Source organism: Papaver somniferum, unplaced genomic scaffold (genome assembly GCF_003573695.1).
Source record: "Papaver somniferum cultivar HN1 unplaced genomic scaffold, ASM357369v1 unplaced-scaffold_22, whole genome shotgun sequence".
NCBI lineage: Eukaryota > Viridiplantae > Streptophyta > Magnoliopsida > Ranunculales > Papaveraceae > Papaver > Papaver somniferum.
This window is the reverse complement of record NW_020632152.1, coordinates 1,471,611-1,486,036: the sequence shown is the minus strand read 5'-3', so window position 1 is coordinate 1,486,036 and position 14,426 is coordinate 1,471,611. Positions and strand designations below refer to the sequence as shown.

At 40.4% G+C, this 14,426-nt stretch overlaps 4 protein-coding genes and 1 pseudogene across 5 annotated transcripts; all 5 read left to right on the top strand.

The window, feature by feature from the left end:
• The first annotated feature begins 435 nt into the window (after positions 1-435).
• On the top strand, positions 436-2,211 carry LOC113340683 (UDP-glycosyltransferase 87A1-like). Its single transcript, XM_026585804.1, has 2 exons — positions 436-1,134; positions 1,215-2,211. The coding sequence occupies exons 1-2, from the start codon at positions 627-629 to the stop codon at positions 2,102-2,104; spliced, it is 1,398 nt and encodes a 465-aa protein (XP_026441589.1). The 5' UTR covers positions 436-626; the 3' UTR covers positions 2,105-2,211.
• Positions 2,212-2,377: 166 nt separating this feature from the next.
• On the top strand, positions 2,378-4,722 carry LOC113340540 (annotated as a pseudogene).
• Positions 4,723-4,974: 252 nt separating this feature from the next.
• LOC113340471 (UDP-glycosyltransferase 87A2-like) lies at positions 4,975-7,717 on the top strand. 2 transcript variants are annotated; one of them, XM_026585608.1, is made up of 3 exons: positions 4,975-5,114; positions 5,983-6,538; positions 6,632-7,717. In XM_026585608.1, the coding sequence occupies exons 2-3, from the start codon at positions 6,019-6,021 to the stop codon at positions 7,534-7,536; spliced, it is 1,425 nt and encodes a 474-aa protein (XP_026441393.1). In that variant the 5' UTR covers positions 4,975-5,114; positions 5,983-6,018; the 3' UTR covers positions 7,537-7,717. The 2 variants fall into 2 exon arrangements, with proteins under 2 accessions (XP_026441393.1, XP_026441394.1); XM_026585609.1 differs by lacking the exon at positions 4,975-5,114 and having other exon boundaries at positions 5,904-6,538.
• Positions 7,718-7,761: 44 nt separating this feature from the next.
• On the top strand, positions 7,762-11,841 carry LOC113340469 (UDP-glycosyltransferase 87A2-like). The gene is made up of 5 exons (XM_026585606.1): positions 7,762-7,888; positions 8,027-8,643; positions 8,936-9,008; positions 10,029-10,581; positions 10,665-11,841. Exons 3-5 carry the CDS (start codon positions 8,946-8,948, stop codon positions 11,561-11,563), a joined length of 1,515 nt encoding a protein of 504 aa, XP_026441391.1. The 5' UTR covers positions 7,762-7,888; positions 8,027-8,643; positions 8,936-8,945; the 3' UTR covers positions 11,564-11,841.
• A 14-nt stretch (positions 11,842-11,855) lies between these two features.
• On the top strand, positions 11,856-13,940 carry LOC113340470 (UDP-glycosyltransferase 87A1-like). Its single transcript, XM_026585607.1, has 2 exons — positions 11,856-12,412; positions 12,490-13,940. Exons 1-2 carry the CDS (start codon positions 11,884-11,886, stop codon positions 13,410-13,412), a joined length of 1,452 nt encoding a protein of 483 aa, XP_026441392.1. The 5' UTR covers positions 11,856-11,883; the 3' UTR covers positions 13,413-13,940.
• Positions 13,941-14,426: the final 486 nt, after the last annotated feature.

The window sequence follows — 14,426 nt, the reverse complement described above, 5'->3', positions numbered from 1 at the left end:
TTATTAATCACTAATCCTGATTAGTGAGGGATAGATTAGGTAATACTTAGATAAGGGTGACCCCGAATTGACACCTGGAACCAGTTTCTGTCCTTTTCTTATATCCTCAATTCCTTTTTTTATCCCCAATTAATGGTTCTTATATTTGGTATACCCAAATAATCCGGTCATACTCGTCAAATCAGTGGCATGCTCTTTGTAATTCAAAAATCAATTCTATTTTATTTTCCAATATTGCAATCTTTTGAAACCCACGGGAAAAATAAATAAATCCAAAAGCCTTTTATGTCCTTTTACGTGGCTAGTGAGGATCAAATGTCGCTCGGTGCGGGTTTTCTTTTTTTTCTGAAGACGTGCAACATTATTAACTTTTTGTGCGCCTCTGACATCATTGATTAGCTAGTTATACGAGCCATTCGGTCATAATTACGGGACCATGTGCGGAACCACAAATTTCAACGGCAGCAGTTTTGGATTCGAATATCTTGGCCAACCAAAAGTGCCGTAGATAACTGCACATCTATCGTAGACCATTAAATCATTCACCCAAAATAAGGGTCTCCATTAGTACTATACACATCCTTCTTCTACCTATTGCTGATTTCTTTCTGCAAGTGTTTTTAACAATGGGTAGTAGCACCAACAATGGAAAAATCGGCGACATTTGTCATGTCGTAGCGATGCCGTATCCAGGAAGAGGACATGTCAATCCAATGATGAACTTGTGCAAGCTTTTAGTATCAAAGTTGGGAGAAAACATCAAAATTTCATTTGTTGTTACTGAAGAATGGTTTAGTTTCATTAACTCAAATCCACGGCCGCCACAGATTCAGCTGCGTACAATCCCAAATGTCATGCCATCGGAGCTAGTCCGCGCCTTAGATTTTTCAGGTTTCGTTGAATCAGTGTTTACTAATGTTGAAGCTCCAGTTGAGCAGCTCATGGATAAACTTGAACTTGAATCTCCTGTGACGGCTATTATCGCCGACACGTATTTGGCGCTGGCTGTTAATGTTGGGAACCGGAGGAATATTCCGGTGGTGTCACTGTGGACCATGTCGCCTTCTGTGTTCTCCGTTTTCTATCATTTTGATCTGTTTGTTCAAAATGGGAATTTCCCGGTGGATTTATCAGGTAAGAACAGTTTTGTACTCGTTAAATTTCGAATTTCAAAATGTTTGGGGTCTCAAATTTGATTGTTGCCTTGTATGTAGAGCGGGGAGACGAAATGATAGATTACATTCCCGGAATCACTCCGACACGATTATCGGACATGCCAACAATCTTCGACGGGAGTGGTCGGAAAGTGCTCGGCCGTGTCATGGAAGCATTCGAGTTAGTCCGGAAAGCTGAATGTGTTCTTTTTACTTCCTTCCACGAGCTTGAAGTCCAAGTTGTCGAAACTTTAATGTCAATAGTCCCCTTTCCCGTCTACTCCATTGGACCTTCAATACCTCAAGAAAAAGCTCAGGTACCGTATGACGACAATGGCAGCAAGCCGGAGTACTATTTGAAATGGCTAGATGCGCAACCGGAAAGTTCCGTCTTATACGTCTCGTTGGGTAGCTTTCTATCAGTTTCAAAGGAACAAATGGAGGAGATTTTAGCTGGGTTACACGACAGTGGAGTTCGGTATTTGTTAATTTCACGGGGAGACTCTTCCGGCCAAGAGGGTACTTTGTCCGATGAGGAGATGAAGAGTTTAGTAGTACCGTGGTGTGACCAAGTGAGAGTTTTGTGCCATGCTTCTGTTGGAGGGTTTTGGACTCATTGTGGATGGAATTCGACACTAGAAGGAGTTTATTCAGGTGTACCAATGCTAACTTTTCCTATATTTTTCGATCAGATTCCGAATAAAAAGCTAATTGTGGATGACTGGAAAGTCGGGATGAAGGTAACCGGAGCAGATAAGTTAGTTACACGGGACGAAATCGGGAAGATTGTTAAGAAGTTCATGAATTTGGAAGAAGGCAATGAGGAATACAAAGACACGAGGAAAAGATCAAATGAACTCAAGGAGAGCTGCAGAACAGCGTTGGCAGAGGGTGGATCATCTGATATCAACCTTAATGCATTTATTAAAACCATTTTGAAAGTGGCATAACTACGTCACGCTAATTTTCTATTTTTTTTTTCTTTTTTATGCACTACTCGTTGGATTCCACTGTAAACTGATGATGATGTTGATAAATACATCTTCTTTAAGATTTATGTCTTTTTCAAAAATGGTGTCTGGTTAAAACAATTCAAAATCACAGTAAAAAACAAGAATTGGCAGGCAAAAGACAAAGCAGATCCATTAGTAAACTTAACAAATCTTGATATTTCTCCTTGTTACCGGAAGAAGTAGGTGAGGGTCAAATTCAGGAAAGTGACCATGGAAAGCAGGAGCCGGCATGTGGTAGCGATGCCGTATCCAGGAAGAGGACACATAAATCCTATGATGAACTTCTGTAAGCTTTTAACAACCAAATTTTCAGTTAAGGATGATATAAGAATCACTTCTGTTGTAACAGAAGAGTGGCTCGGAATCCTCGAATCCAAGTCAATACTACCGCCTCAGATTCAGCTACGTTCGATTCCAAACGTGATACCGTCCGAATTGGTGCGAGGATCCGACCATAAAGGTTTCTTTGAAGCTGTCTGTCCAAACAAAGATGGAAGATCCATTTGAGGAGTTCCTGGACCAGTTACAACAAGAGGATGATCCAGGTGTGGGGGTCAGAGCTATCATTGTGTGTACATATTTCACCATCAAACACGTGTATGTCAGAAGACACGTGGAGAGCATGTGGACCAAGTTATCAAAACATGATGACACACGCCCACAGCCAAGAAGTCCATCCGGTCGACGTCGGATTTTCGCCCGAACAAATCCAAGGGCAGAAGTTAAAGGATGTACCAAAAGCATGTTGTACTGCGGAGCACCAAATAACTCCCGAAGAGTTGCTTTATCTCATCCCCAAAAGAAGCCAAGATCAACGGTGAAGAGAAGGTTGACTGACATGGACGTGACAGGGACAGAAGACACTTGTCTGACACGAGCATGCGTCTCAACTACCCGCATTAAACACTCTGAGCAGTGTAAGTGTTGATCAACCCGTGGAACGAACGAGGATGACTCTGCGTGATCAAGCAATGAACGAAGACCTCTGCGTGATGGACACAAAGCACAAGAAGATAAGGTTCCAACGGCTCTCAGAAACGGGTCCCACACTCTAATCCTATAAATACCCCCTCTCCACCAAGAGAGAGGGGATCGAAAAAGAGAGGGAGGTTTAAAGAGAAGTCGAGAGAGAAGAATTGTTAGTGTAAGTTTACCTTTTAAAATTCGCAGACCTATGTAAACTCCAAAGTCATTCGACTACCTCTGTAATCATCAAATGCATAGTGAAAAGGACAACCCCGTGGATGTAGGCCTTAGTGCTGAACCACGTAAATCCCAGTCTTATTTACATTTCAGCACTTTACATCCAGTTCATACTCCACGAGTATTACTTTTACACTTCGTTTTCTTTATCTTCCTCTATGTGAACGCCTCTGGTGATGATATTAGACGAGGCAATGATAAACCCGAAGGTTTTGAGCCAAGGAATCAATACAATCGTCTCATCAGTGCGATCATGTGTATAGAATGCGAACATTGTTTGTGAACATATAGATGCCTTCGTGATTTACGTATTCACAATCATAGCTGACACCTTATTGCCATGGGCAGTTTCTATTGGCAACCGGAAAAATATACTGGTGGTTTCGCTTTGGACGACGTCGCCTTCTTTGTTTTCTCTTGTCTATCACATTGATCTTCTTGCTCAGAACGGTCATTACCCAGTTGACTTCTCTTCAGGTAATCCAATTTTTGGGCTCTATTTTTAAGTAAATTTATGAAGTTTAGTTCTTAATGATCTGTGCATATATGTATCAGGACGGGTGGACGAGCTAATAGACTATATTCCTGGAGTTTCTCCCATAAGATTATCTGACATGCCTTCAAAGCTGTTTCTGTCTCTACGGTTCGTAAAGCACACTGTCTTCTTCTTACTACCTACCATGAGTTGGAGCCTCTAGCTATAAAAGCTTTAATAGAAGTACCTGTCTACCCTGTTGGCCCTTCCATACCTCTCTCGACGATGCCGGGGGATGACCATGACAGAACTAAGAGCACTGGTAAGATGGACAAGGAGGAGTACTACTTGGAATGGCTAGACTCGCAGCCTGAAAATTCTGTTCTGTATGTCTCATTTGGTAGTTTTCTGTCAGCTTCTAGTGAACAGATGGAAGAGATATTGGCTGGACTACGTGAAAGCGGCATCCGATACTTGTTGGTTTCACGTGGTGGAAATGATCATAATAACAATGAGATGGGCAATTCTCAAAGTTTAGTTGTTCCATGGTGCGACCAATTGAGGGTACTATGTCATCCATCTGTAGGAGGATTCTGGACGCATTGCGGATGGAACTCGATCGATTCTTGAAGGAATTTATGCAGGTCTCCCCATGCTTACTTTCCCAGTAGCTATGGATCAAATTACTCGCAGCAAACTGATCGTGATTACTGGAAAATTGGAATGAAGGTAATGAAAGAAGTTGGAGCACTGACTGTAAAGAAACTCATGCACAAAGACGATGAAGAGAGCTAATGAATTCAAGAAGAGCTGCAGACAAGCGTTGGCAAAAGGCGGTTCGTCGACAACCAATCTCGAGTCTCGACGGATTTATTAGGAATAGAGCTAATGAATTCATAAGACCATTATCACTCCCTCAGTACTCTAATCTGATCCATGGGTGTCTCTATGATCTCCACTCAAAGTTGGAGGGGTGGATCAAGCCAATGCTGCCATGCTGGATTGATTTGTTTGTGCACATTGGGCTACATCGTGGGCAGCCCCATTACCGGTGCGGTTAACAAAAAAAAATAATAAAAAAAAGAAAATCTCTTGAACTTAGAAATTCCAAGTTGAATGTTCAGAAAATGTGGATACTGCAGAGATCTGTCTGTACCAGCAGCATCGATTTTGCTCGAAGCCGGAATGAATTGAATTTGATTCTTCAACTTTTGCAGCATCATTTATACAGCTGCTGCAAATATCTAATTCTAGTCCACTCAAGAAAAGGTAAAATCTTGGAACTCATGATTTTGTTTGTTCAATTGAGACCATATACTAGGAAGGTGGGGGCAGGATACTAATGAATCCCTAGTTTCTGACTTCATTTTGCATCAAGGGCAAGGTAAACGAAGTCTGATGTGTTAATTTCTTCACCCCCACCACCACCCATGAGATGAAGGATTTAATCTTCTCCATGATTTGGTGGTGTAGACATTTCCATGCCCAAGAGGCTGAATTTGGGCAATTAGCATGTAGAACATCAATTTTAGCATAATACTTGAATTTGGGAAAAATGAAATCTGATGTGAGAGGAGAAAGATGAATTTGACTTTTAGATTTCAGTATAATGATAGGTCCTCCTAGAATATTTTCGCCAAGGTATAGTTAGAACTTAGAAATACCTAGGAGGCTAGGATGCTAGCCAATAACCTCCTATGTCTCTGGTACTTGAGTTGCTGGTGCTGTTGTAGGTGTGGTGGTGTCTCTAGATCCTCATGTTGATTGAATTGGTTGTTAAGTGACTCTAGAGCGGAGACTCGGTTGGCTGACATCAAGAATGAGAACTAGCCTCTTGGCCAACTGCAGTAGCCCGTGTTGGATGGGAAAATTTGTTAAGTCACCAGGTCCAAACACTAATTTTAAATTAGGAATCCTTTCCCTGGAATTTGATTCTTAGAATTGGATTCCATTAAAAACTGATGGTCCATACCATTTAAAGTTGAGATAATTTGATGGTGACAAGTCTTTTCTTGTGCTTCTTTCAAAAGTAGTGTTTGGTTAAATTATTGTTGTGTGGGGACTTCCACTGTCTGCTATGGCTAGTGAAAAGCAATTGTAGATCTATTAGTACACTGAAATTTCTCCTTGTTACCAGAAATAGTGGGTGAGGGTTCAATTCAGTCAAGTAACCATGGAAAGCAGTGGTGGGAACAAGAGAGTACATGTGGTGGCGATGCCATATCCAGGAAGAGGACACATGAATGCTATGATGAACTTCTGTAAGCATTTAACAGCCAAATTTTCAATAAAGGATGATATAAGAATCAGTTTTGTTGTTACAGAAGAGTGGCTCAGTTTCCTTGAGTCGGAGTCCAGATTACCGCCTCAGATTCAGCTTCGTTCGATTCCGAATGTGATACCGTCCGAATTGGTGCGAGGATTGGACCATAGTGGTTTTTTTCAAGCTGTCCAAACAAAGATGGAAGATCCATTTGAGAAGTTGCTGGACCAGTTACAACAAGAGGGTGATCCTGGCGTCTGGGTCAGAGCTATCATAGCTGACACCATATTACCATGGGCAGTTTCTGTTGGGAACCGGAGGAGTATTCCAGTGGTTTCTCTTTGGCCAATGTCGCCTTCAGTATTCTCTATTAACTATCACATGGATCTTCTTGCGCAGAAAGGTCTTGACCCAGTTGATTTCTCTCCAGGTACTAATTTTAATTTTTGAGCTTTAGTTAGCTGAAATCATCCCATTAGTATCTGGTCAATAATAATATGTGTATTATTGTATACGCGTGTAGATGAGCTAATAAACTACATTCCTGGAGTTTCACCCATAATATTAGCTGGCATGCCAGCGTCACAAGAACGGTCTCTCAAACGATCCTTTATTTTGGAAGCTGTCTCTGCAGTTCGTAAAACACACTGTCTTCTTCTTACTACCTACTATGAGTTAGAGCCTCAAGTTACAAAAGCTTTAATGGAAGTACTTCCTGTACCTGTGTACCCTGTTGGCCCTTCAATACCTCTCCCTATGACACTGGAGGATGAGAATGACAAAAGAAATATCAATAGCAAAGTGAACACGGAGGAGTACTACTTGAAATGGCTAGACGCGCAGCCAGGAAGCTCTGTCCTGTATGTCTCATTTGGTAGTTTTTTGTCAGCTGCTAGTGAACAAATGGAAGAAATTTTGGCTGGGCTACGGGAAAGTGGCATTCGATACTTGTTGGTTTCACACGGTGGAAAAGATCCTATCGATAACAATAATATAGATAGTTCTCGAAGTTTAGTAGTTCCTTGGTGTGACCAATTGAAGGTCCTTTGTCATTCATCCGTTGGGGGATTCTGGACCCATTGTGGGTGGAACTCGACTCTTGAAGGAGTTTATGCGGGTGTACCTATGCTTACTTATCCAGTTGGCTTTGATCAAATCACTAACAGAACACTAATTTTGGATTGTTGGAGAATTGGGATGAAAATAATGAAAGAAGTTGGAGCAGAAAGATTGGTTAATAGAGAAGAAATCGCTTTGATTGTGAAGAAGTTCATAAACATCAACGGAGACGATGAAGAGAGTAACGAGATGAGGACTAGAGCTAGTGAATTTAACAAGAGTTGCAGACAAGCGTTGGCAGAGGGCGGTTCCTCTACTGCCAACCTCGACAATTTTATTAGAAACATTCTGGAATACCACGGTAACTAGTTGATTTAAGCTGAACAGCATATTGCTGTTTGTGGCTTTTACTACGTGTGGGCTGTCTGTATTTCCATATCATGTTCGAATGAAATAAAGGTAGAAGTCAACGACTTCGTAATGAGTGTAATTGGCTGGCGAAAGCTAGATGAGACTAGTAATTATAACACGAAATCATTGGTAAACTGAATATCACCATTGTTGTCTAATTTTGCTTAGAAATTTCTCTGTACTGGAGATTGCTTTCTGTGGATCTAATTCAGGCAGGTGACTATGGAAAGCAGTGGTAGATTCACGAGGCGGCACGTGGTAGCGATGCCGTATCCAGGAAGAGGACACATCAATCATATGATGAACTTCTGTAAGCTTCTGACCACTAAATTCTTGGATATTGATGATTTAAGAATTACATTTGTTGTTACAGAGTGGCTTGGTTTCATTTTCTATCACATTGATCTCCTTGCACAGAATGGTCACTATCCAATCGATTTCTCTTCAGGTACTAATTCTAATTTTTGAGCTTCATTTGGCGGATGGTGGTTCGTCTGCAGTCAACCTCGACGATTTTACTAGGAACATTCTATAGTACCAATGTGCGTGATCAGTATGGTTAGAGTTATATATCATTAACTCTAGTGACTGTAACGCGTCAAGATGGATAGAATGAGCAACCCATCCATGCCTGTGAATGCTACCATGTTTACTTTTACTTAGTAGTTAAGAATGTCCATTACTTGCTGTTGTTATTTCTGTCTGAATTTCGAACATGTTTGGGTGTTTTTTTGTTGCACATTTGGCCACACTGTGTGAACAACCCCAATACAGGTGCTGTTAACAGAAAATAACAAAGGCTTCCTTTTAAAAGTTTAGAAATTCCAATTTGAATGGTTAGTGCAGAGATCTGCAATGGGGATCATGGTTGTTTGATCTGTACCAGCAGCACCGATTTTGCTCTAAGCCGAAAATTGAAGTTGGATCTTCAATATTTCCAGCATGAGCAATTGAGTTTCTACTGGTCCAGATCAACCAAGCCATACAAGCAACAACTGGGAATAACTGATCAGCTCCAGTATAATCATCTTTACGAGGATTATTCAGCTGCTGCAATATCAAAAGGTAAAATCTTGGGAACTGATTATTTAATGCTTAATTGAGACCTTATGCTATGATATTAATGGGCCCATAATAGTTTTTTATTTCATTTTGCATCTGGGGCAAGGCAAATGAAATCTGATATGTGAATTTGGGCAATTAGCATCAGTTTTAGCATAATACTTAGCTTTTAGAGCAGCTGCCCTGAGGGGATTAGGATTCTCCACAAGCCTCCAAACACTTCTTGTCATCATGTCTAGATTATGTAGTTCACTGTTTGTATGGCCTAACACCCCTTCCTTTTCGGGTATTGCAGATATTTTCCCATGCCAAAAGTTGGAGCTTCGTCATATTTGACTTGGGATACTCGTCACCCATTATCTATTCAGGTGAGAAACAATTTTATGGCAAAGACTTGGGAATTAGGAAGGTAGCCATCTGATAGAGTGACATAGCTTGCCTAACATGTTTAACCAGTGTCGTTCTTCCTTCCCGGGAGAGAAATTGGGTAAGCCAAACTACTCACCCTTTTCTCAAGAGCAGTGAGAAGAGAAAGATGAGTTTTAGTTTTAGATTTGAGAATATTTATTGGTGCTCCTAGATATTTTTCGAAAAGTTTAGGTTAAATTACCTAGGATTCTAGAGTATAACCTTGTATGTAAATTAATCTGTGGTCTACTTGCTTTGCAGTACCTAGTAAGATATTCCTTAGTAGTATGGAACTCATGCGGCATCGCTAGGATTGAGTTGGTTGTTAAGTGACTCCAGAGTGGAGACTCGATCCACTGACCTCAAAAATGAGAACTAGGATCCTGACTGTTGGTTAGGAAAATTTGTTAACCATTTGAACTCCAAAGTGCTAATTAGGGGATTGTAATCATTTAAGAAAGAATCAGATTACCTTGAAATTCAACCAAACACTAATTTTCTTGAATAAGTAATCCTTTCCCTGGAATTGGGTACTATTTAAAGTTTAGATACTTTGATGATGATAATAAGTCTTTTCTTCTGCTTTCTTTCAAAAATAGTGTCTTATTAAAATATTTTTGACTGTCGGCTACGGTCCTAATGGCTAATGTTTCTATAAAATAGATCTATTAGTAAACTGAATATCGTTTACTCTTGATATTTTTATGCAAGTGCTAACTGTCAGTCAGTCACTTGTCTCAATGACAGTTAGTTAGATGATAATTAGGATATTAACTATAAGTTGCACTAGTGAAGATTCTATTAGAGAATCTGTTGATTCTGCTACTATAGAAAGAGACACCTTGTCACATTGTTTATTACAGCTCTTAGCTATATATTGTTTATTTTTTTCCTATAAATAGCTTCTAGCTATTCATTGTAACTTTTATCTTTTCAATCAATATCAAACCACATTTTCTCATTGTCTTTGTATCCGGAAGTGGCGAGTGACGGTCAAACTCAGGCAGGTGACCATGGAAAGCAGTACTAAAATCAACAGATTGCATGTGGTAGCAATGCCATATCCAGGAAGAGGACATATCAATCCTATGATGAACTTCTGTAAGCTTTTAATAACCAAATTTTTAGTTAAGGATGATATCAGAGTCACTTTTGTTGTTACAGAAGAGTGGCTCGGTTTGCTTGAGTCAGAGTCAAGATTACCGCCTCAGATTCAGCTTCATTCAATTCCGAATGTAATACCCTCTGAATTGGGGCGAGGATTGGACCATAGTGGTTTCTCTGAAGCTGTCCGAACAAAAATGGAAGACCCATTTGAGCAGTTTCTGGACAAGTTACAACAAAAGGATGATCCTGGTGTGGGGGTCACGGCTATCATAGCTGACACCATATTGGCATGGGCAGTTTCTGTTGGTAGCCGGAGGAGCATTCCAGTGGTTTCTCTTTGGCCGTTGTCGCCTACTGTGTTCTCTATTGTTTATCACATCGATCTTCTTAAGCAGAATGGTCATTACCCAGTTGATTTCTCTTCAGGTACTAATTCTAATTTTTGAGCTTTAGTCAGCTGAAAACATCCAAATATTATCTGGTCAATAATAATATGTGTATACGTGCAGACGAGCTAATAGACTATATTCCTGGAGTTTCACCCATAAGATTAGCTGACATGCCAGCATCATTGGATCTGTCTCGCAAACGATCCTTTACTATTGCGGAAAATGTTTCTGCAGCTCCTAAAGCACATTGTCTTCTTCTCACTACCTATTATGAATTAGAGCCTCGAGTTACAAAAGCTTTAATGGAAATACTTCCCGTACCTGTGTACGCTATTGGTCCTTCAATACCTCTTCCCACGACACTGAGGGATGATCATGACAGAAGAAATATCATTTCCAATGTGGACACAGATGAGTACTACTTGAAATGGCTAGATGCCCAGCCAGAAAGATCTGTCCTATATGTCTCATTTGGTAGTTTACTATCAGCTTCTAGTGAACAGATGGAAGAGATATTGGCTGGGCTATTTGAAAGCGGCGTTATATACTTGTTGGTTTCACCTGGTGGAAAAGAAAGTATCAATGACAATGAGATGGACAAGTCTCGAAGTTTGGTAGTTCCCTGGTGTAACCAATTGAGAGTACTCTGCCATTCATCCGTAGGAGGATTTTGGACGCATTGTGGTTGGAATTCGATTCTTGAAGGAGTTTATGCGGGTGTGCCCATGCTTACTTCTCCCGTAGGCTTAGATCAATTTACTAGTAGAGCACTAGTTGTGGATTGTTGGAAAATTGGAATGAATATAATAAAAGAAGTTGGAGCAGAAATATCGGTAAAAAGAGAAGAAGTTGCATTGACTGTTAAAAACTTCATGAACTCGAATGGGGACAATGAAGAGAGTAAACTGATGATGACCAGAGCTAACGAACTCAAGAAGAGTTGCAGACAAGCATTGGCAAAAGGCGGTTCGTCTACTGCCAACCTCGACGATTTTATTAGAAACATTCTGCGGAACTAACACTATTAGTTGATTCAAGCATCGGCAAAGGGTAACTAGTTGATTCAAGCTGAACAGCAGATTGCTGTTTGTGGCTTTTACTATGTTAAAATTTCATGCCCCACCACCCATGTGGGCTGTCTGTACTTTCGAATAAAATAAACGTAGAAGTCAACGATTTCGTGATGAGTTAAATTTGCTGGCAAAAGCTAGATGAGACTAAATTATAATCCATAATCATTGGTAAACTGAATATCACCATTGTTGTCCAACTTTACTTAAAAATTTCTCATTCAGTATTGGAGATTGCTTTTGTTTGGATCTAATTCAGGTAGGTGACAATGGAAAGCAGTAGAAGGGCCAAGAGGCAGCATGTGGTAGTGATGCCATATCCAGGAAGAGGACACATCAATCCGATGATGAACTTCTGTAAGCTTCTGTCCACAAAATTCTTAGTTGTTGATGATTTACGAATTACATTTGTTGTTACGGAGGAGTGGCTTGGCTTCATTGAATCATCTGCTTCTGAGTCAAGATTACCACCTCAGATTCGCCTTCGATCAATACCAAATGTGATACCTTCAGAATTGGTTCGAGGATTAGACCTCGGTGGTTTCTTTGTAGCTGTACAAACAAAGATGGAAGATCCGTTTGAGCAGTTGCTGGACCAGTTAATGAAAGATGATGATCCGACTACTGTGGTCACCACTGTCATAGCAGATGCGACACTGCCATGGGCGGTTTATGTTGCGAATCGGAGGAATGTTCAAGTTGTTTCGCTTTGGCCGATGTCTCCTTCGGTGTTCTCTATTTATAAACACATTGATCTTCTTGTTCAGAATGGTCACTACCCAGTTGATTTCTCTTCAGGTACTAATTTTAATTTTTGTGATTTATAGTTCAAAATCTTCAATCCAGTTGATTATAACTCTGTTTATGAATGCTAGAATGCGGGAATGAGCTAGTAGACTATATTGCTGGAGTTTCACCTATACGGTTAGCTGACATGCCTTCAGTGTTGAAGAGATTTGCCCGACCGTTCTTGAGCAGCGTAAAGGAATCCGTCTCTGCAGCTTGTAAAGCAAAATGTCTTCTTTTCACTACCTATCATGAGCTCGAGCCTCAAGTTATCGAATCATTGATGAAAATACTTCCATTACCTGTCTACTCTGTTGGCCCTTCCATACCTCTCTCCGCTGCACTGGAGGATGAGACCCATAACAATGAGAACAAGGCGGAGCACTACTACTTGGATTGGCTAGACTCGCAACCTAAAAATTCTGTCTTGTACGTGTCCTTTGGTAGTTTTCTATCAGCTTCAAGTGAACAAATGGAGGAGATATTGGCTGGGTTAGATGAGAGTGGTGTTCGATACTTCCTGGTTTCACGTGGTGGGCAGGGTTATACTAAGAACTCTGCTGCTGATGAAGATGCTGAAAATGTATTGCCTAGTACTCAAAGTTTTGTAGTGCCATGGTGTGACCAGCTGAGGGTACTTTGTCATTCTTCAGTAGCGGGTTTCTGGACACATTGTGGTTGGAATTCGACGCTTGAAGGGGTATATGCAGGTGTACCCATGCTTACATTTCCAGTAGCTATGGATCAAATCACTAACAGTAAACTAATCGTGGATGATTGGAAGATTGGAATGAAGGTTATGAAAGAGGTTGGAGCGGATAAAGTGGTTAAAAGAGAGGAAATTGCAATGACTGTGAAGAAGTTCATGAACTCGAACGGAGAGGATGAAGAGAGCATAGAGATGAGGACAAGAGCTAATGAATTCAAGAAGAGCTGCAGAAAAGTGTTGGCAAAGGGCGGTTCGTCTACAACAAACCTGGACAATTTTATTAGAAATATTCTGCGGAACTAACACTATTAGTTGATTCAAGCATAGGCAAAGGGTGGTTCGCCTGAAATTATTTACATCTATGTTTGTTTGCGTTTGACTCATGATCTCGATCTGAGTCAACCTCTAACACGTCGCAAGTCAGATGTCAAACCGTTTGTTTTCTATTTTGAGTCAGATTGGACTTGACCTTTGACTCAGATATGACTGAATCAGGTTTGGAAACACCCCAGACTCATGAGACCTAGCCACTGAGTCTGACTCACATATTTTTGAGTTAGTTTGACTTAGAAAAATAAACATATTTAGTCCGATCCAGATAAGTCAGGTGATTTCAGTCAGACCCATACGACTAGATGAGTCTAGTGCAAACAAACAAAATTATTTTAGTATTTTTATGACATGCTTCTCATAAATCTTTTGAAATCACTGAGCATTGATTTCCGTTCTCTTTTTTTATATCTTTTTGCTCGATTGTTGTATTCAGAACATGTGTGGTGGTCGTACTTCCGCGGCACCATCTTTAACGAATAAATTGACTTGCAAAAGCTAGTGAAGACTGAAGACTCGTTGGTAAACTGAATTGCACTGGACTGACTCTTTTGCAACATCCAAATATTCATATGCATCACTTGCATTCCTTTTGCCAGAGCAATTGAAACCTGCATATGCATAGTCCAAGACTATGCATATGCCAAAGCCAAATGCATAAGCCGACAAACTCATTTTTATTAGCGTAATGGGGAGATAAAAAACTCGTCTAACCAATGGACTTACAAACTTATTCTCTAAGCCTAACGCAGAAATCACTTTCTACTGCAATGTGGTTCCTCAACACTTGAACTATTGAAAAACTTCATTTACAAGGGTCCTATGGCTATTTATAATGCCAAGTGGTTTTTCGCCGGTATTTTATAAGAAATGTTGGCCAACAGTTGGTGACGATGTACTCAAATCCATACAACAGGTATTTCGTTCTTCCACATTACCAGATTCTTTAAATCATACAAATATTACTTTAATTCCGAAGATTAAGAG